General features: G+C 43.3%; 1 protein-coding gene across 2 annotated transcripts; it reads left to right on the top strand.

Moving 5' to 3' along the window:
* Nucleotides 1–399: 399 nt before the first annotated feature.
* Nucleotides 400–12,516, top strand: LOC125768348 (uncharacterized). Of its 2 annotated transcripts, none has more exons than XM_049435864.1 (3): nucleotides 400–1,496; nucleotides 9,043–9,337; nucleotides 9,401–12,516. In XM_049435864.1, the coding sequence occupies exons 2-3, from the start codon at nucleotides 9,054–9,056 to the stop codon at nucleotides 11,949–11,951; spliced, it is 2,835 nt and encodes a 944-aa protein (XP_049291821.1). In that variant the 5' UTR covers nucleotides 400–1,496; nucleotides 9,043–9,053; the 3' UTR covers nucleotides 11,952–12,516. The 2 variants fall into 2 exon arrangements, with proteins under 2 accessions (XP_049291821.1, XP_049291820.1); XM_049435863.1 differs by lacking the exon at nucleotides 400–1,496 and adding an exon at nucleotides 7,077–7,504.
* Nucleotides 12,517–23,084: the final 10,568 nt, after the last annotated feature.

Genomic DNA, 23,084 nt, shown 5'->3' with positions numbered 1-23,084 from the left:
CATTTCGTGGTTAAGTCTTGCTACGAAAAGCTATCCCGAACTACGATGTAATACTAACTCAACACCCGGGAATGGTGATCTCCCATCGGTCAGTAGCAACTTCTGTTTTGAAGATATCTTAAGCAGACCGGGCAGATAGGGCATTCAGGTGGTAGGTGGTAGCGGAAGAAAGTAAACCAGACGGAAAGGGAACAAAAATGCAGATAAAAATGGACATAATACGCGACACACTCCAGTTTTGCTTTATTTCGTGCGCAACGCAACTTACTGGGGGGATGCTGGAAGGCGCAATTTTAACACCAACGCAACCTTTCGACCGTACGGGTCGTACCCGTCTAGCGTCATTGTGCTTGGCGCGTAAGTGGCGGTCGTGCGCAGGTCGTGTGTTGTCATCAAGGCACTCCGTGTATGTCCCATTAGCTATGCATGTATTCTGAAGCTTCGCGACCAGTGCGCCTCCGTTGTTCGATCTCCGCAGCCAACGATCAACGATCGACGATCGGCGTTTCTTCCTGCTCCAGCAGCAGCAGCAGCAGCAGTGACTTCGTCCAGTGACTTCGAGCATGAGCGGGAACTCGTAATATCTTCATTTGTTTAGAAGCGGTGCTCGCGAGTGGTCGTATCTGGTGCGCGTGAACGAAGATGTGAATCTCGTGGCGTTAGTGCTACTATCTGCTGATAAACCAGTGACAGTGATTGTAGATAAAATGTGTGTGTGTGTGTTTTATTTTCTGGTGGTGAGCTGATGCGATAGGCAAAAAAAACTAACTAAGCCGAACTGACCTATCGAACACAGATCAACTATCGTACCGTGTGTGGAATAGTCATTTAAATTAATTATCATCCACAACTCGGCAAAGCCTGGTTGATGTGGTGATCTCATGAAGCTAAACGACTTTTAATTTCTACTCCATACGCCTTCCTGTGTGCAAGACACGCTTGTCATCAATTCGTTAAAATATTCTTACACTACTGAACTGAGACGTAGTGAATGAAAGTGTTAGCGACCAGTTCGTCGTAGCCCAGTGTACATTGTGGCAGTGTTCTAAGTGGACTGTTGTTATGAATGAATTCATCTTACGTAAAGAAGGCTGTCAAGCAAACGCGGCTGTTCTATAAGTGGTGAATGACGCGAGTGATAAAAAGCGAGGTTGTGGTGTAAGTGCGGTGGAATTAAAGAAGAATAATCGACGCATTCTTTGCTCCGGCTGACAACGGAAGTGACTCGGGGGGCCGAAGGTGTGACTCAACGAATCTACGGCCTGTGGTGATATGATTCAAACCGGAGCAAGAAGCGGCTCGGTTGCTTTGGGAAACCTTCTCCATTTGAGAGGGCTGTTGTTACACGTTGCGTGACAGTGTGGTTATATATCACTTGTGATACAAGGTTACGAGTCAACATACGATGCCGACGTTTCTCGTGATTCAGTAGCGGCTTCTGGAACGATTGAGGAAATTGAACATCATACAACAGCATCATTATGGATTCGCTTAAGGTTTGTAGTTGATAACTGTGCAGGAGTGCAGCCATTCAAGGTTAAGATCACATATTTATTCGGAAAAATAGTGCACCTCAGTTGAGCTCCTGTCAAAAAGTAGTAGTCTATGAGAAAACAATGCATCAGCTCCGGTTTCAAAACTTAATCGGACTGTGTCTCTCCAATATGCAGAAGTCTTGAAGTCTTGATAATGCAAATGACTAATCACGTTGCACAGTCTAATCACGGTGCACAGATTACATGAACCAGAGATAGTATTTTATGTCATTAAGAACTCTACTAAGATGTATAAACATAACACATCAATAAATACAGGACGCTAACCAAACAATATTGATGAACAGTCGTTACAAAATCATTTTATTTGGATTACAAACATAAATGTCTGTTGTGTTACAGATTTTTGGAGCCCCATCATGATGTTTTGTAATATAGTGTAGCAATTTACGAGACAAATGGCTAGAAAGTGATTACATCAATCTTTTTTCCAAATCCCCAAAAGCTGTTAATGAAAACAAAGCTAACGATGTTAATTTTCCATAGGAAGTCACAAAGCTTGGGCGAATAAATTTAGCACACGCCCCGGCGACGGACTAAGCTTAGCAGCTAAAAACAACTATAATAAATTAAAATAGATAAAACAGTATTGTCACCGTCGGCCGTGTTGCGCAATGCGTCATCGATTTAATAATCTGTGTGTAGGATCTCCTACCAAAATATGTTACGTTTGATTGGCAATATTGAATCGTAAAATCGTTTACAAATTCGGCATTTTGCATTGGCCGTGTTTGAAGGTGCTTCATTTTTTTTTCTTCTCCTGAAGCCTTCTCATCTTTGAGCGTTTCTCTCACCAACAAATTCTGCGCGGGTGGAATTTTGTTGCTGGATCGTGGAAGAGGAAACAAAAATCGCACAACGCACAGCGATATTCATCAATGAAAAGTGGTAGACAAAAAAAACATGCTAATTCTGATGTTTCATGTCCCATGTCTACACATCCTCAGCGAACATCTTATTCGCGGTGCCCCCAGTGCCAAAAGCGTATGGAAATGTTTAGCCATATTTACGAACAGTGCCATGCACCCGCGCAGGCCGTTGGATACGAATCGATTTTTGTGGGTTTTTTTTTTGGGCCGCTCTTTCTGGCCATTCCGAGTAGTGGTCATATTCGACCGTTATTACACGGCTCACGGTTTTTGAACAGTTCACCCATCAACGGTAAGCCTGAAAAATGACGAGCTCAAATGGACAAGCTTAGGCGGCAGAGAACAAGCCTACCCTGACGATCGGTCGATCGAAAATCAATAACAAGCTTGTCAGTAACGTGGCTGGTTCGGGGCAAATGCTTCTATCTACTTAGCCACCCGTTCCAAGTCTGCGCTTGACCGTTGACGAAGCTTAGGTGACGTTGTATCTTCATTGCTACGGATAAGCAGCAGCTTTTAAAATATCCCCCTATCAAGTGCACTCTTTACAACCACAGGAAAGAAAGGAATTTAACACACACACACAGACACGCTGGTCGAGTGTTATTCGAAAACAATCTCTTACCAACAAGTGCCACCATAAATCGCTTCCCGCATGCAGCACGAACGAAATGTGCTAAATAAACACAAACTATAAACGTGGGACCTGGTGCCAGTGTCGCCTAATTTTTTGTCACTTTGCAGCATGATCCCCATCCTACGGCCAAAGTGTGCGAGTGTGTCGTTCAATATTCATAGAGAGCCAAAACCATTTAATGCCTTTTCGGGCCGAAGTCACACGGCGTCGTAATAAACATTAGAGAGAGGTGAGCAGTTTTTATGTGTTTGCCGCGTGGGCGTATGTTGAATTGGCCTCCTACCCGGACGGTTTACCGTCCTCCTGTTCCAAGTTTGCTGGCTCGTTTCGGATGGAAATACTTTCAAATTTAGAAGCGAACAGGTTCGGGCTGGTAGTTTTTCAGCCGTTTGACGATTTTTGGTCTTATCTATTATGGCTGACATCGTTCCACGGGCAGGAGGTTTTGTTTGATTTTTAATGGATACTCAACGACAACGACGATCATCATCACGATCGCCATCGCGAAGGATTGCCGATCAAACTGGTGACCCTGCCCGCCAACTGGGGACAAGGGGACAATGTGTCGTGCAAGTCCCACGACAGCCTCTGGCCTCCGAAGCCACACAATACGCTTCCATGCACAGAAAGGTGTGGCTTTATGGAGCTGCGGTCCGGGTAAGGCTACGGCTATACCATCAACAGGGAACAAATCGGCATAAAACTCACCACCCCAAAAAAGCTAGGGACCGGTTGACCACGAGGAAACACATTGATTAGCTCATTACCGGACCGTAGCGTAAGTAGGCGAACCGTCCGAACCGCCCTCTGCTTCTCAAACGGCTGCTAATCAATAGTGTGACAAAAATTGACAGCGACAGGAAATGGTTCGTTTCACCGTGTCCCGACATATGATTCACACCGCGATGCCGAAATTGTGCGCATTGTGACATTTACGGACTTAAAAAATAAAAACTAAAATAACGATGCGACACACGGAGTACGGAGCACGCCCACGAATAGCTGCAATCGTCGTCGGTTGGCGCAATTCCGTTGATGAACTCTCCCGCGTGTGTACCTGTCGTGTACTTGACGGATCGTTCGGTTTCTTGTGGAGATTTCATTTTATGGCGCCTATAGGCCCGTATTCAAGCGGTTGGCGCTCGGTACACCCGTCAGGATTCGTGGGAGACCACTCATAAAAAAGTGTTATAAAAGGGCTTTGTTCCAATGCGGAAATCGGTCACCGGGGGTGGATTATGAACCAATTCGCTTGGTTCGATCGTAAAAGGTGTTTGTGCAATTGGTGTTGTCTGTCACTGGAAGCGGGGTTGTCGGTGTCTTAATTTTAATATATACGTTTGTTGCCCTAGTGTAGTGATTGTTGTTTATTGCAACATAACGTCTTAATTTACGCTGCTGTTATTGGTGGGTAATATTCAATATATCGATATAATAAACACGGTGGTCTTTGTTGGAAAAGTGGTTAATTGAGTCTCTTCTGGATGTACTTCCGCAAGGACTCACTGACGTGCATTTACTTCACCAGAATTATTATCACCAGAGTAACAGGAAGTGTGGGAAGGAATAGGGCTCAACAGCAGCCTAAAGAAAGGTAGTTGAAATCAAGCTCCTTGGAGGCCCTAAGCGAGATAATCCTTGGAGGGGATCATGAACGAATTTCGAATCAATTGATCGGGGTTTTTATGGTTTCAACAACTGCTGTCCGGGAGTGGAGCTTCATTGTGGGCCTTCTAGACGTTAGACACACGCATCACAGCCGACGATAGACTTATTCTATCATGTATGGAAGATCGACAGCCTCAGGACACTCATGTTTCATGGCTAGAACCGAATTGGGGTCATTACTACGGTAGCAAGGAACGATGAGATACAACGTGGGGTCGACATTATAGTACCAGCAAATAGTATTACGAGCTTCTGTACCGGAAGGCAACTGTCACCACAGCAGGACCGGGTGTAAACAATGTACTAACAACATCGAGAATGCCTACAGAAGGGATGTAGAAGAATCGCGATTAGTTGAACCTGCATAGGCTGTTGAAAATAATACCGTAAAATAGATTCAGCTTTAAATCCAAGATATCAGACACGTCTAAAAAAAATAGTCCAGGACTAGGAAAGCAGTCTAATCTGAACGAGAAGTTCGGCACGAGACGTTGAGGAGCTCAGCGAGCTCGTTGGCTGAATCAGGTGGAGTCGAACCTTTGGTTTATCGGATGCAGCCGTGGATGGAGGACTGTAGCCCTAGACCGAGTTTCCTGGAAATGTATTGGCGACGTGCTAGATCATGAACCAAGAAGAAGAAGTATAATCTGAAGTCCAGGGACTAACTTTTATTGGTTGTTTGGATCCAAAGTCAGCAGCACATAAACCGCCAAACGTTCAAACGCATACAAAAAAACTATTGGAACATATCACAGATGATCCTATGTTTAATATTAATATTCACCAATTTATCAATAGATTCTCTATAATATTTGTAACAGTTATTCCACTTCGTCCATCATCATCCATTCCGGCATCTTAAAATTGTAGCGGAAATTCAAAAAATATGTCACTAAATAAAGCGCTTGTGCCGTTTGTTTCGAAACACATGTTTCTTCGATCGTTTCCCATCCATTCGCTGTAACGGCGCCAATTGCTCGCAACATAGCTGAGGGTGGTGGGTGTGATCAGTCGATTAGATGATGTTTACATGATGAATCACATCCACGGGACACAGGGCCGTTTGGGGCAACTAGATACGAAGCATGCTCTCAAATGGACTAATTTTAGTACGTGAGAATTGACACCCCGAACGCGTGTTTACGACGTTCTTCGCGATCGTATGGCAGAAACGCGAGAAAATAATCTTCACTGAAATCGGATACCGATCGAGAGAGATGCAGAGCAAAGGGAGCGACTGCTCAATGGGGTAGATAATCGTGTGATAAGTTCTGATGAAGTCCATATATGGGCAAACGACACTTGGGAAGCAAAACAGATTTGCAATCCCATGACTTCAGACGCTCGGTATTTTTGTACACAAAATGTTTTGGATCTTTCATACGCTTGAAACCGATACTTTGTGGCCATATTTGATTGAAATGAGCATTTAAAGCCAGAAGAAACTTGAGTCGATCGCGCATACACAAGAAAGTCAATAAATCTAACCAACTCAATACCTCGCGATAAAAAGAAAATATCTAATTCAAGTTGCTACACATTATCGCCACTGCTTGGGCCGTCCTCTGGTGGAAAATAAAATCAAACCAAATAAACACCCCGAACGGAAGCGACAAGTGGCTCGAATGTCCGCTGTTTTCTTTCTACCCTACGGGAGAGGGAGGTCATACGACCGGGTCATGCGGTCGACAAATCGAACGTCGCAACATTGTAGTGCGAACCGAACCGAACGTTCGAATATCCCCTTTGGTCCGATGAAAAGTCCTCTCACGGTGAGGGTGAAAATGTTCATCGACCGATCGCACTACCGAACGAACATTTCCTTTTACGGACCTAGAGAGAGTCTGGGATGGTTTCGAGACCAGACAAGCACACAACAACACGAACGCATGCCGACCATATAGAATGTAGGTCGAGAGAACATTGGAAAACACCCTTTCCCAACAACCGATGAGTTTTCCCAAAAATTTTCCAACACGCCCTTCTGCATAAGGGATAAACAGGGAGATACATTGCACCGTCACTACCACAGACGACCACATTTTGCTTCATATGAATGAACCTAAAGGTTGAGTAAAAGGGAAAGGGAAGGGTGGAAACTGTGTTTCGGGAAATGAACCGATCGCTCAAAAAGTGAGCTGTGATGCGCAGATCGGATTGCGCATTCTAGCCAAATATTGTACACCTCGTACGGAGCATAGCTGTTTGTACGGGCGACTGTCAAGACGGAGAGACGGAAGGTGCTTGGTGGAAGGCTCGCACGTTTCTACTGTCGCTATACCAATTTCTGCTATTATTATTTTGATCCCTTTCCGGCCTATCGGTGGATCGGCCATCGCGCACCGTGTCGGGTCGGATGAGAATTTTCAGCTCAATCTAGTCATGTTCCGTGCGCTGCCGTCTTGAGACGTGGACAGCGTTCCGCTCGGTCCGTGTCATTCATTCGTGTGCGTGTGTGTGGTTTTTTTTTCTCTTGTTGATCGCGTTTCAATTTTCGTTGCAGCTCGTGTCGATCGATCACTGTGCCGATCAGTTTGTTCGGACCACGAGCCAGTAATACCGTAAAAGGAAGCAAGTGATATTGAGTGCGTTTTGGAGAGTGTTTTATCGTCCGCAAACCTTACTTTGGTGTTCCTATTGTGCATTGGAAAGTGGTGAAAATTGTGTGTTTGCCAAACATTTTCTCCAAAGTGCGTGCAAATTTGAATGAGCAATTACGGGCAACGGCTACTATATGATCGTATCGGAAATGTTACCAGAATTGCTGTTTTCGGGTAAAGCAACTAGAGCTTTGGTTCCTTCATTCTCCCAGTAACAATATTAGCTAAATTTAGCATTCAGACATGGTGAAAACCTACAATACACACCGACCATTAAAACATCAACGCGCGAATGTGCCAAACCGGCGTGGGGCCACAAAAGAAACGGTTTTTTGTTTTTGCTAAAAAATTATCAAGAACCATGCCGTACACCTCTGAAGCATGTGTATCGATTCTGTATCGCGTATATTATTCCCACAGTTTCTCCTCCTCCTGACATCCAGTTAGTTAGGGTGGTTCGGAGGATATCACAAAACCATCGAAACTGCACCCGGATGAACATTGCGGACCAACGGAGCGCGGGAATGTATGCGCCCAGTCAACATTAGCCGGGAACGATGATATGCAACCACTTTGCACCGACCGGGGCACACTACCATGGCACAGTAGCACGCCATGCGAACGTCGCGTGTGCAGGAAAAAAGCTGAATATAGAATTCGGTATCCGTGAAGTCCATTTTTTGCGTGAAGGGACATTTTTTAAATTTCTTGTACCGAAAACGGGTCGGCCGGTTCGGGTGTGAGAGTTCGAACACGGCTTGGCGGGAGTTTGGCTAATATCGTGTGTGTGTTTGTGGTTTTTATTTTCATGTTGCTTCTTTTTTTTTCTTGCCTACTACAGCTCCACTTTGGTTGGCGTGTTCGGAGTAATTCTTTACGACGCGGTACACGGCATTGCGTGTTGTGCCAAGATTACGGTTGCATATCGTGCGATATTATTATTCCTTTTTTTGTTGGGACATTTCAATGCTTTTTGACTGGGAATTTCACATAAGTGATTAATGTGTGTGTGGACATGTTTTCTTAAATAATAATTTCTTTGATCTGCTGATTAATTGAATTAATTTTATTTTTCACTCAAAATGTTTATCGCTCCGTGCGTTATTAATACACGCTCCAAGAAAATCAACACGTGTTTACCGTTGACATTGTGCAGTGCTTTCCAATTTTGTACAATTCCCCATGTGTATGGGTGAGCGCCATTCCATTTCCATTAAGGAAATCCACCCCGAAGCAGAACAGAAATCGCTTCAAAAAGGTGGAGTGCTCGTAAAATTTATCACAATATGGACATTGGTTGCGTTCTGTGACCAGCAGCGATGGCAGTAGTTATTTTTGTCCGGGTGAATCAGATGTGCTCCAAACGATCTGGCCCAACATGGACAACATGGGCATGTCTGCCCGGTCAATGGTGAAGCTCGTGGTGAAAATGAGCGCCGCTTTTCCGAATGCACGAACGAGCGGCTATGCTTCGTCGCATGTTTTTTGATCCGGGAGGGGTCCTATTTTCGTACTATTAAAACAGATTTGTTCTGTTAATGGGAACATGACCGTATGATTCCAAAGTCCATCCGGAATCTTAACTTTAAGCCAACTTTATGAATATGCAATACGATTTTAGTACAATTCTTAATGTCTACCTGTAAGACTCCATAATGTTCCATAATTAAATATGAAATATTTTCCTTTCTTTTACCTTTTTATTTATGCAGTTGGAGGTGGCATGCAAGACTTCTCGAAGGATGATCTAGGACTTCTGAGTTCCAGTGGCGTCAGTAACGAGAAAGATTCTCTCGGACATTCGCACATACATCAAGATCACCACACCGTTCACCAGAGTCATCTGAGTTCAACTGGAAGTGGGAACTCGGTTGGGCTTGTAGTTGATGAGATTAAGCTAACAAACATACCGGATCTTCTGGAGCCGGGCGATGCGAACAAGTTGGAAGAGACGGAACGTGATTTATATCCCTGGCATACGGGAGCAAACATTGGGAGTAGATTTTTGTAAGTATAGATAGCTACCAACAGCTGTTGGGCGCGTTCTAAATGGTGCGTTACTCCTTTTAGACGCAGTTCAGATGATCCATTGATCTCCGGTGGTACCAACGATAATCCGCACGATAATGAGCTTAGTGTGTCCTCGGTCAGCCAGTCTATGTGTCCATCGCCAACTACACCACCGCCAAAACATCGCCATCCGAGCGTCGTATTGTCGCCGGACCTTACGGAAACGACTCTCTCGCCCTTACCAACGCCACCAAAAGCTGGCCCAACCGCAACGCATACGAAGGAACAGTCCCAGAAGCGCACCAACAGTGCTCCTAGGGCGCGCCGAAAGGGACCGCTCAAGCTGCGGTTTCATCACCAGGCACTGCCCCAGGAATATCTCGACCACTATGAGGCAACGCAAAACAATCTGCAAAAGAAGGATCTTGCGTCAAATCAATCGAAGTCGTCGCGCCAACAGACGAAACCAAACCACCAATCGGTACACTCATCAAGGAAGGTAATGATGGAACGTCAGGCTGCATTGGAGCGTGAGGAACGAACGAACGAGTCGGTCCGCAGCTGGCTACAGAAGATACTCGAGCTGCAAAAGGAAGGTGTGTCAATGGCACCGCTCAAGGACGAGGTAGTTCAACCGTCGCAGACATCGCCGGGTAGTGTAGCGAGCGAAAGCAGTACTAGCAATCAAAACGGTGTACAGCAGAAACGGATCGTTAGCTATACCGATCTACCGTACATGGGTGAAATAACGCTAGAGAACTCGAAACCGAGACGCGGAAGAAAACCAAAAAAGGCTGATATATGTCATTTAATCTACAAGAACTACGGCACCATTCTCCCGGGCACTCCTAGTCGAGAGCTCGGTTTGGAGAAAGGGATGCTAGCGAAAGGATGCTCAAAGTCGGTCGCCAGCCTCCTTGAGCGACGTCTAACGTCGTCCGACGAGAGGAAGCAACTATTTGCAGGCGACAATAAACCACCAGAACCTCTGGAGCAGTCCAACAGTAAAGGGCGCCGGAAAGAGGAACCGCTCAATTTGTGCGTTCGTGATTCGGGAGGCAATGTCCTACCGGCTGGTGGTGAAACGTTTAGTGTTTCCAGCTCCGAAGAGGAAACGGACGAAGTGTTTGCATCCTCGTGCCCGACACCAATCATAACACCTTCGGATATTTGTACTGATCAAGCGCTGGCTGCCAACATGAAGCTCTCACTGCCAACTCTGCAATCATCGTTCGGCAGTACTACGGAGACTCCTTCGACTGCCGAAACTCCACCCGGATACATGTATTGGTCTTCTGGTACGAATGGTCTTTTTGCACATCCGATGTCGATGTACAACTCACCGCCAGTTCCCGCTGCTGAAGGTCATGGGAAGCTTTCAGAAGATCACCTTGGTAAAGATATTCGTACAGTAGCAACCTCTCCAAACGCATCGTCTCCTCCGATCTCTCCAACTGCTGCGAAAGTTAATCAGCAGCATCCGCTACTTGTTCCGAAGCACATATCGCAGTTAATAAAGAACGATAAGCAATCACCACCAAATACCGGCGCAGGACAGCGATCACCACCGGTACAGAAACGTAAACGATCCGCCATTTTTATACCACCAGTTCCGGCAGAGAACAGCCCCAATCCGGCGACGGAGGTTAGCATCTGTAAGTTTAAATTCACCGGAGGAGCCAAACCTTGTCTTCAGGAGAAGAAGATACTGAGTGTTGACTCGGGCGGTAACTTCCGGTACTACTCTGGCACGGGTGATAAGTCGATGCGCGGTTACGAGTTCTTCCCGAGGGAAAGCCTCCAGCAGAGCAGCATCAACGCGACCAGCACGACAGGTGCATTTCTGAATGCATCCGGTGAACGAATAGCTTGCGATCTTCCGCCACCCTCGTTGGGTTTGAGTAACGATCTGCTTCAAATACCCGAGTTCCCAACATCACCACAACCGTGTGGCTCACTGCAAGGCGATTCATCATCTCCAGTTCCGTACAGTGGAAACACACAGTGTCGGATGAATACGGCAAGCAGTGTGTCGGAACGAAGGCGTCGGAAAACGCGTCGTGCAACGCAACGAGAATCGCTTGAGAAAACGTTCAAAGAGAAGGGCTTTCTCATCCAGACTCAGCAGCTACAATCGGCCGAAGGTGCGACCTACTGTAAATTCAGACAATTACGCAAATTTACCCGCTATCTTTTCCGAAGCTGGAAAGACTATTTGCCAGGAGAGCTACAGCAACAGCAGGAACAACAGGCACACCCACTGCAGGAAGGAGAACTTTCTAACATGACTCTGCCAGCAACGGTCGTTACCTCCACCCGGGAGGTACCACAAGAGGATCACATTATCGACGAGGAATCGTTACTAACATCTTCGACAAGTAGCATACGAATGGACACGGTCGATGTATGTGAGCACCGAAACTCTCCGGACAGAGCAGTGCCATCCGGAGCGTATCATCGCATGGAACGGAAAGATTCTCCATCAAGCGTTACATCGCAGCACGTCCATTCCGAAACGTTAGTGATCGATACCGCGTATCTTCGACATGGAAGATCCTCACCAGTGATCAACTACGGTCCAGCGGAGGACGCAAGAAGTGTCCTGCCATAGTTAGTGCCCTTCTTCAAACATATCACCTTCTTTGAATTTACGAATAGCCAAGACCAAAGAGTATGTTTAAACTAGCTAGGGAATGCGTTAGTCGTAAGTCAGCTTCGATGGAAAACTTCAGACTTTTATTTAAATTCCTTTGCTTTCTGCATCTCCCCCAATATAATCGCGCTGCCAAGCAAGTGCGACGCTTGCCATTTTTGATTTGCAAACCAGCGAATGGAATCTAGTCTCTCTTATCGTTCATTAATAAAGCAGTAAAATACTACTACGATCTGGCGCAACTAATACTCTCGAAGGTGAATGTAAGTTTTCCCGCGCGCTTTTTTATAATAGAAACATTTTTCGACTGTGAGCCGAATACGCATGAATAGATTGCGTTAGAACGAGAATTAAGTTAAACTGTTGTTAATTTTCGTAGCTTGATAACATGGTTTAAGTTATTATTTTTGTTATGTGTAATAAATTGTTTCATGTAGTTCAATTTCCACCATTGCTCCTTTGTTGAAAAGAACCTTGAAAATAATAAAATTTAAATACATTGGTAAATAATTAAACAAACAAAGTTTTGTAGTTTTATTTTTGTCCTACATATTGTTGTTTTAATGCACAGAAACACATATTTCAGATTTAGACTATTATTTAAAACATTTAAACAGAATAGCAAACAGGGCCATTGTAGAAAACAGCCTTAAAGATTAAATTTTTATATTGCCTACATTTAGGGGTAAATACATATTCGACTCGAATGTGAAAAGTCTACGCCTGAAGCTATGCAATTCTTTGCTTCGTCGATACTGAACGACAATAAAAAAGTGAAAAATTGAGATTAAATTTTGTTTTTTTAAAAACAGTAATTTTAGTATAAGCTATTGAAATATAACTGTTTGCACTTAGGATAAACTGTTTTATTTTCGCAAGTTAAATAGATATAACAAAAGGTACAAGGTCGGTGGATGACCGGCAATCATGAGGTTGTCGATGAACCATAATTAGAGGGTTGACATTACTATGCACACAAAAAAAACTATTACGGTAATTTACAAAGGAAAATTGTTAACAAGAGATGCTCTTAACTACCAACTATGATCATAGACGATGACGGTGCTGACTCGGTAATATATTTCAGAGTATCTTTCAAATAAGATAAAGAGTCTGTGTACAGTTAAGCCCACACAAAGAATTTTTTTTCCAGATATTACAGTCAATGACTGTTAGACAAATCTCGGCATTTAATGTATCGTAAATACTGAATACGTAAATTAAATTTACCTTCACCTTCATTTTCCAAAACCGTGCCTCTAAGCCCCCATGATCGACACCTGTGATAATCTCGCATCATGTATCGCATTTGCACATTTGCCACCACAGTGTCCGAAGTGTTGCAGATCGATAAGGTAAGTACATTTTCATTTCCATAGTGAGTGTACCCGCAACCCGGACCACCTCGTACGGTGGCCGCTTCGAACCCATCCAAAAATCGATGTAAACATATGCAAATGAACGACCGTACCAACGACACTGTACCAACGTGTGCGACTCCACACATCATGCCATATTCACACGCGTGAACCATTCACAACCGGGCAATGGCCAATAGAAGCAGGCTACAACCCTAGACGCAAACAAACGGAATCAACAACAAACCTTTTCAAATATGGCCAGGATTTATTGTGTGCGAAGAAGAAAGCCTCACAGTCAGGTGCGGTGTTTTGTTCAGATCGTTTCCGAGGCCCGGTTTTTCGCGCAATTACTTCACCCAAAGGATGTTGCAAGGTTAATCGAGGTTAGGCTCCCGAGGTGGCCAACTCCACGATGTCGCTTATCTCCGGCGCAGAACCGGTGACGGTGAGTTCGACTTCTCGGCCGAACCACGCGAGTCACGCTTTCGCGTTCGCGTTCGTTCACGTTCACGCGCAAGACATTTCAATTCAATTCAGTTTTCGGCCACGGTTTGCCGTGAAACAATTTAACCTATGCTGATGTCGATTTTAATGCCAGCCTGAACTAGCCTGACAGGCGGCTACTAGAACAGCGGTTGTCCTATTCGCTATTTGGTCAACGGTGGTCGCGCGATTGGCGACTAATTCATCATATCGCTACAAATTGGAATCGCCGATGGGGATCGCTAGAGGATGAAAGGGCAAGGAAGGTGCGACGGTACACGGTCGGTAAATCATGAACAGAACGGCTGCAAAGGGAAGATAAAGCAAAAAAAAAACGAATCGTTTTGCTCACGATATACGAATGGAACAGAAGGCTCATTGTAACGGCTCTTCTCTTCTTTGGCAGGCATTATTTCCATGCAAGACGTTCGCGACTCATCAAGTATCTGGAGCGGAATCACGGTGCATCGGAATACATCAAAAGAAGACCCTACGGTAGGGATGGTGGGGTCTGGGGGAGGGGGGAGGAAACCCTTTCCTTTCTCGCTGCTTCCGCAATCCTGATGTTTTGCACCGTTTTCCACGCGGTACGCTACGCTTTGAAATTCAAATTTCCGCCATCTTGAAAATCAAACCACTAGAACCGATTCGCGCATTTCCAATGGTCATTCTCACCTTACCTTCACACTCACCTCGTCGTGGTTTTGCTACGAAGTTTGCATTTTTTTTCCCTGGTTTACTCCATCAACATTCTTCCAACAGCACCAGATGGATTGATGATCGATCGGATGAAGTTGCTACGCCGTAAGGTAATAGGATTTTTCCAAAAGGAAATGCGCAAATTGCTATGACCGGGAATTGGGTTCCCGTGTGTGTGTGTTTCAATATGGCGACCGGGGGTCCGGTGCCGAAAAGCGCACGAAATCACCTTCGTCATGATCACCGTGGTAAATTAATTAAAATAGCACCGGATCGAAGAATATCGAAGAACCAGCGAGAAACGGGGAGAATGATTGAGTAATCGGACATCGATGGTATGTTCGCCGCTTTGGACGGGGTCAGGCTTGACAGAGGTGCGCGCGTGATGACAGAAGCGGCCGTAGCAGTTGGTTTACGAATTTCGAGCACGATCCATTGACCAATTCGCGATCCGACACAGAGGATAGGAATTAAGAAAAAAAATAGCACAAAATGAGTGATCGTAGTAGCGAATCGCGTTTTCCCTGTGACAGTAGTTTTGCGGTCTAGAATTCGTTCCATCTGATCAATAGATAATAGAAGCTGTACAGAGGAAGAGAAAACCCCGATCTGGTAAAGCGTATCGTGTGGAAAAAAGCGTGCAAGAATTGAAGCGGAAGGTTTTTGTTTTTCTTCTTTTCAATGGCGAATTAGCAGAAGTAAGCAAGTACAACTGTAACATTTAGTTGACAGATTTTCCCATCGAAAAACAGAACAGGACGGCGTGATGAAAGCGGTGGCGAATTGTTCAATATTGTTTTTGTCCAGCTGCAAGTGCTGGTGAACGATTGTATAAAAATGTAAAACAAAATGGAGCAATGCCGTACAAAAGACATCAATGATCGGTGGAACTGGAACTGGAGCTGGAAATTGTTTGATAAAAATAAAGGGACATCTTTTAATTTACTAATGGGTTTTATTAGCTTTCAATTTGTTTTTTCAACTACTTGTTTATTTAACTATCAAAAATTCTTATTCTCATAAGATCTCCTCATAACGAACAGTGTTTTCATATAAATAATTACTATAATAATTTATAGTAAATAAATATTATAGTAAGTATAATTGTGTAGTATTTATAGAAATAAACATAAATAAATTTTATAGAGAATAGAAGTTGTTATTATTATTGCTTGCAGTACGGAATATTTTACTTTTTCATTAAACATTTCTAGTTTAAATGTTACAATATTTTAAGTCAATTAAACCCATTTCAGGCACCACTTACATACCATTCCATCCCACCATGAGTTGCAGCACCTCACTTTTGGATCGTTTCATACAGAGGAGAGCAAAAGAGGGAAAAAAACCCAACAACAGCACAACAACAGAGTAGATAAATTATTCCACTCGCAACATTTCCGCCCCCCAAAAACTTGCGCAAGCTGCAACGCGACCCCCGCCCAGAAGCCAGCTGGGTTGCATTGCCACACGCCACCGAACCACTCCATCCGTCAGAACCGTTTGCAAGCGGACAGAACGTTTCGGTTTAGATTCGTGTGGACGGTAAGAATTTCGAAAGTACCGTCACCGCCTGTACACGCTGTACGGGGAAATCCGCTACGATATCGGTTCATCGGTGCGCGGGAAAATAGCTCTTACCCTCCTTCGCCTTGTGGGTGGGTGGAAAACAATCGCTTCCATTTTATAACATACCCCAATTCACACGGATTTATTATTTTTTATTGCTACCGCAACGTCGGCAAAAAAAAGAAAACCGTATCGCTTTCCTTCTTGTTGGTGCGATCGTCTTAAGATCAAGTTTTTTCTCGTTCTCTTTCTCACTCTCTGTCTCTCTCTCTCTTGCGAGACACTCGGCTTTCCACACCCGCTACTTGGACATTCGTCCATTCTCCCATTTTCCATAGGTTTTTCCATCTCTGCAGTGGTCTCTGTCGTGCTGTAGCATTTTACCACACGGGCAAGAAACAGCACACGCGGTGTGGAATGTTGTTCGCTATCGTGGCGGCTGATTGGACTGTTTAGCTATGTGTGTGGGTTTGATTTTTTCCTTTTCCTTCTGACAGTACTTGAAGAAAATAAAAAGCCGTATGTGTTCTCACACAGTAAAACATAGCTTACATAAAATAAAATCAAACGAATGAAGTTTATAAAATGGTTCAAATTTTTAATTCCACAATGTTCAGCAAGAGCTTTAAAATAGTTCTCAATAAATGCATGAACATATAAATTATTGGGAAGTTTTGTAGAAATGTAAATCCTCCAATAGCGAAGCCTTATAAGGTCTCTTTAGTAGTATGATGTTTCTACATCGCCTGAGTTAAATACAAGTCTCACCCACTGTAACATAGGACCCACTGTAACATACACACCACCCAGTGGCAATGGTGGCACCGGAAAGAAGCAATGAAATATGGAGCAAAGTACTCCGCAACATTGGCCATAGTTGCAGAGATTGCAACCCCCCGCTCTTACGACATCCCTGTCTGACCCACCCGTTTAGGGGGGGAAAGGGGTTTTAATGCGGCCAGAGTTCAACACCTATGCTACGCCATCTTGCGACAGCAACGCCAGCAGTTGATCACATTGCGCGATCGCTTCCCCTTTTCTTAGGTGGCCTCACATTAGTCTACTTAACCTCGCCGTACCGAGACGAAGCATGCTGGAAGTATGCTAACGATATGGATACAGGTGAACTTCTCCCCTTTTGTCTACCGTGTCAGTGCTGATGATGTTAGTCCCTATGAGGGACTGTGTGTGTGTGTGTGTTTTTTTTTTGCTTTCTCAACTCCAAGCCTTCACCTAGACTAAACTTATCATGCCAACCTTAAAATGATGGATCGTTTCCACCCTGTTTATGAAGCTGTTTTTGCACCCTCATCTGGATGGACCACACTGAATCTGGTACCTTTTTTTTGTTTGGTTGATGTCATGACCAGTGAAAGGGGGTTGCATACTTGGTTTGGCCATTTATGCTACTAAGCACGAAACGAATGGGGTTTACAAATGAACTCATTAAGGAGCAGTTTCATTACATGATGTTGTATTTTTTGCTGCATTTTTTGGTTATTCATTCATATTCATTTGTTTTAATTTTTAATGTTGAGGTTTGTATCACACATTGACATTTAACTGTGAACTCGATTTAACACTCCCAAAGAACTATTTCCTAAAAAAAACACCTACTCGAAACTCTCACTCCAGTAAACCCATTTTACCAGCGATAGCATAATCGGACAAAATCAAACAAACATACCAATTCACGCCAAACCGATCGAAGATCAACGTTTCCTGCGGGCAGGCAAATAAAATAATCGGCCTTACCTTTCCATACTGGAGATCCCCCCCTTTTCGGGTGGGGAGGAAAACATTTATCAAACGAAAACGTCAGTACCAGACCCGCCCTAACAGTGTGTAGTGGAAAGTATCGCAAAAGGTATTATATTACCCCAAACAGTCCCCATCGTTGGGATCGAACATTTTCGCACTTTTGCATACATTTATGTCTTTTTTGCCACCTCCTTCTAGCGCAAGTTGTACGCCGGAGGCGATACGTATTGACCGAGGCGTGAGCCTGCACCGTGCCTTATGATGATGCATCGCTTTTCTCATGTTTACCGATCGCGTCGGCCTGATAATCAGTGCCGGCGAATCGACCAAAGGAATCAAGTCCCAATTCGAGAGGGAATGGTTTTAGTTTTTTATGGCGAGAACTGTGAACGGTGCGGTTGGAACCGTTCGTATCGTCGTCGGTGTATCCTCAACGAGGATCGTGAATCGACGTTGCAGATCGTTTTAGTATGTTGTTGAACATGTTAATGAACTTGTTTTCGTGGTGTGAAAGAATGAAGGAAGCGTTAAAATAATTTAAGATAGCAATGCAATACATCTGTTACAATAATACAAATTTGCCTTAAATGTAAGTATAAAAGTTTATTTCTAGAATTTGCAAGAACTTCACATATTTAAATAGAGTTATATGTTAGAATAATTTTTGGAAAGCCGAACGAGATTCTTCCATGTTAAATGTGTTAGTTTCTGACTTCAAACTTATTAATTCTATAACTAATGTAATGAAGAGTTAATCCTTCAATAGAATATTAATGAATCCGATCATGAAAGTAAACATGAATTTGTGATATTTTGATTGTCTGTGAAAATGTATGTCAATCGCTTAACTTTCCGTCTTCTATTATTCATTCGTCAATTCATGTATTTCATTCGCTATAGTTTACACTAAAACAAAATGAGTTGAATTGAAACGTAATACATGTGTACAATACCCAAACTAGCCAAATGAATATACTGCTCGCTCTGTATAGAAAAAAATTCTATAAATTTGAAAATTTCCTAAGGCTCATTTTTGCACCAAATTTCCCTATAACTCGGTCGGTATCCAACGGATCGCCAATCTTTAACTTGTGGTCGATAGATGACACCAATGGCTACATTTTCTTTATGGACGACCATGGCCTCAGATGTCTATGCCAGAAGTTATTCGAGGAACCAAGTTCCATACCTTGTTTGAGAAAATGTAAAATTTTCCTCATTTTTCACCAATGCAGTAAAATTTATAAATGTGGTATATTTTGAATCGAATTTGTTGCAATAAGTTTCTTTTCACTCAAATAATGCTTTAAACTAAAAAAAGAATAGAAAATCAGAAAAAAATATTAAAAAAAATTTCAACTCGAAAAATTCATAAGGGGTACCCCTTGCCGTTTTTTTGAGAAATTTTGCAAAAAAAACTAAATTGATTTATTTTAATGCCAATTGATTGAAATAAGTTTCTTTTCTCGTAAATAATGCTTTAAATAAAAAAATAATAAAAAATTATAAAAAAATAAAAAAAATATAAAAATTTGAAAATTTCATAAGGCTATAGCCTTACCGTTTTTTGGGAAATTAAGCAAAATCTATAAATTGATGTCTCACGTATTTACTCTTTTTGCAACTCGACACACCATGCATACACTGATGAGTGAGTAAAATGAACGAACCTTAACTTATACTCTTATGCCTTTTTTATGACTCCGAAATGAGTCGTTAAACGAGCTGACTCCTAATAACGACTCATTCACTCTGAGTTGACTCACTAAAAAGAGTTGTTATTCTCATCTCTAATTTGAATGCCTGGTGTTCCATTTTGAAGACCTACAGCTAGATTTATGTAAGTCTTACATTCCCAATAAAAATTGGGAATACGTTCGTTCATTTTCCGAGTATTCGATGTCATACAAAGTTCTGTACGCTGAAACAACTTTTGTCACTTAAAAATTTCCTTTCTAAACACTTTAACCCTAAATGTATGATTAACCTTCACAACTAAATGGTGATTTTTGTAGCTTTTTATCGAAATATCGCGGTAACCTTATGATAAAATCAAATTTAACTTAAAGAGCCTTTTTAATCCGATCACTATCCGTCGCTAAAGCCATCTCGCCACGGTCAACATATCATTTTTCCCAGCTTCTTGAATTCTGCACACCACGCGATTATGCATGGCCGTTGGAGTTACTTGCGCGGTCGTTTAAGTCTTTCTGGTCACCAGTAACGCTACCATCAGCGTCACCACCGCCCCGGGAGGGGGCATGTTCTGGGTTTGGCAATAAAAATAAATAATGGATTTATAATTCATTCATTAAGATAGATATCGTCCGCACTGCTCTTGAATTTTAATTTCCTCCCGTTTGCTCCGTGCTCGGACTGTGGCGTGAGGGAGATTTTGTTGTTTTTCCCCACTCTCGGCACGCACACTGCTGTGGCTTTTGCTTTGCTAAAAGCTCACGCCCTGTTACAGCCTCCAAGAAGAGGTAGAGGAGGAGTGCGGAATTTAATGCTAAAATGCTGCACAGTTTTAAAGCCTGCGCACTGAAAGTGGTCGCGCACTGATCGGATATTCTTGAGTGGAGTAGAGACGACAGCAAAATCACGTGCACACAAAAACGGTAAAAATGAAATTTGACCCCCTTTGGCTACAATTTTCCAACCAAATGCCCTGCCCTGCTTTGACGTACGCAGCTGCTGTACGCAATCCACCGAAAATGATATCCGTGCTGAAGGCCATTGGCAAAAGAAAAATCACCCCGCTCGGGTAAGGGTGGACCATACCCATCGTCGTCGCCATCATTGAAACGGTTTATTTTGGGAAAAATTCAAATCAATTCCATTGTGTTTGTGCGTGACATTGCGTTGCACCAGTTTTCACTCACCTGCAAAGAGGTTTTGCGTTCTCCGAGCGAAGCCAAAACAAAACCAAAAAATGGAAATGCGTTTATCGGACACTTTCCCGGACGACTGGCGAAACTTTGACGACTTGCATCGGCTGACTGCAGCGGAGGAAAAACGCCGAACGGGATGAGGGTGGTTGGTTTTTATGAAATTGGCTTGATAATTTGCTAGCTGATTTAATAACCATTGCAAACAACGTTCGAAGGTTAGCCGGCCGTTAAGATGTGTTGGCTCTTTGCAGTTTGCACACCGACCCAAAGCGTTTCGGTTCTCGGTTCACGGCAAGTCATGCGCGGACAGGTGTCGAGATGAAGTACACGGGCTGGAAAATGCAACTGGAAGATGATGATGTACACGCTTTTGATTTTGAATCGGTTCGTTACGCCCAACCTGCAACCGTTGAAGGTGATGAGAAGGTTTGCGTGGTAGGTATAATGTTTGCATTAAACGCGTAAAGGTTTTTTTTTTTTGTTGCAAAAATGGTCGAAAAATCCTTGGACTTTTCCTACTTAAAATGCTGCTTTTAATTTGTGATTGTTTTTTCTTTCTTGATGAAACGCTTTGAAAAAAACATAGGACAAACAAATCGTTTATCGAACACTGAAAAGCTCTTGTTGGTTGAAACCAAAAAACGTTCCACAAGCGTGTAAATTCTGGGAAAATGACTGCGGCACGTTCTAAGCGGTATTAGAACGATCGATGATGTATCCGGGCCGATGGAAAGCGAAAAGGAACGGAAATCGTCCACCCAGCATTATCCAAAAGGGGGAGCATAACTTATCTTTGGCAGCAGCGAGTTAACAAAATGCCTTCGACTTGTGCCTTCCCCTGTCAGCGATTGTCCTCCACAACCAGCACACAAGACAGACAGACTCGGCCCGTGCAACTTTCTGCAAAACGAGACAAACGAAAGCAAAGAGAGAAAGACCAAAAAAAGCACGCAAATACTCATCGCCAAAGTCGCGGTAAAGGTATAAAAGAAATAAAAACTTTGACACTTATTAATGTTTATATCGGGCTCATGCATAAAACATCTTGGGACGCGAAAGAGGGCCGGGAGGGGGACGAGAGGTGAGAAAGAAGGAAAAGATCATCCCAACAACGACGACTTCGGTTCCATAATCGCGGAAAAATCGAACAGCAAAGCGTGGTGGTAGATGTCACGCGTGGTTAGCCCTTTTTTTTGTTGGTGCCACCGATCGGTTGAGCAAAGCAGAAAATGCTGCCATATCACTTCTTTCCTTTTTTTTGTTCAATGCATTTTTTTGCATCTCTACTCGAACGAGCATAAGAAGCTGATCGCGTTCGGTGGGAGGAGGAAAGAAAAAAAAAGGGCGAAGAGAAGACCGGGACGTGGTCCGGTAGTTTGACAGCGTAGTATAAGAAGCGCATAATTTTGCCACGGACCCCAAAACGGACTTCCGAAGAAGACAACCCAATTGAATTGCATCCGCGCGGCACAACGGGACAACGTGCATAACGACGTTTCAAACGAAACGGAACGAAACTTGGGGGGGGGGCGATGAACAAAAGTGGAAGAATGAGGGACTGAGATGTAAGGGGATGGAACAGAAAATAAAATCACCCTGCCCCATGGAGTGGAAAAGAAGGAAAAAAAACAGGACCGACACACTCTCTCGAAAGTCCCCAAAGAATTGAACAACAAAAACAAGAAAAAAAACTCTCCGAGGGTTTAAAAAAAAGCCCTTCTAGCGAAAGAAAAACGCCGTCACTTGCCTCGCCGATCGACAACGGGTGATATTGAATCTGAAAATGTACGAATGCCGCTGACGGCAATGGGCAGGATGTGCAAAGGACGAAAGCCGATCTGCTCTACATAGCCCCAGAGCGTGTCCAGGTCCGTTCGTGTGTGGATTTTTATTGGATTTTTAAAGAAATCGAAAGCTGCGTCGGTATTTGCAAACTAATTCAAAACTTGCGACGCTCGGTGATAGGAACATGTACAGTGCGGTGCGCATATTTCGTGCAAATATTTGAATGAATCTTGTAGAATTATTTGCGAGTTGATAACTCAATTTACCAATAGCCATTTTAAGTTTAGTGTGGATATAGACTCATTATGTTAAAAATGAAAAATAAACATTTTCTATTTTCTTGAAGGACATGGACCAAACATGGATCATGGACAAGTGTCTAAAGAATATGTTCATAACACAAATTATTTAAAAATTTCGAAAATTACCTGTTCCGAGCTTCTGATCATATGTTTACACTTTAACCCGTGATCTATGACTTTAAGGCAACTTAAAGCTCAACTTAAAAAGGAACAATTTAAACAAATTTTTTAATTACTTAA

The sequence above is a fragment of the Anopheles funestus genome, chromosome 3RL (genome assembly GCF_943734845.2).
Source record: "Anopheles funestus chromosome 3RL, idAnoFuneDA-416_04, whole genome shotgun sequence".
Taxonomy (NCBI): domain Eukaryota; kingdom Metazoa; phylum Arthropoda; class Insecta; order Diptera; family Culicidae; genus Anopheles; species Anopheles funestus.
This window is presented reverse-complemented; position numbering and strand designations above follow the sequence as displayed.

Bases quoted from the DNA above. Each gene is read 5' to 3' on its own strand.
- LOC125768348 (XM_049435863.1), top strand. From the start codon at position 7,465: ATGATCGTATCGGAAATGTTACCAGAATTGCTGTTTTCGG. The intron at 7,505-9,042 runs GTAAAGCAACTA...TTATTTATGCAG, and splicing joins ACCAGAATTGCTGTTTTCGG to TTGGAGGTGGCATGCAAGAC. The intron at 9,338-9,400 runs GTAAGTATAGAT...TACTCCTTTTAG, and splicing joins AACATTGGGAGTAGATTTTT to ACGCAGTTCAGATGATCCAT.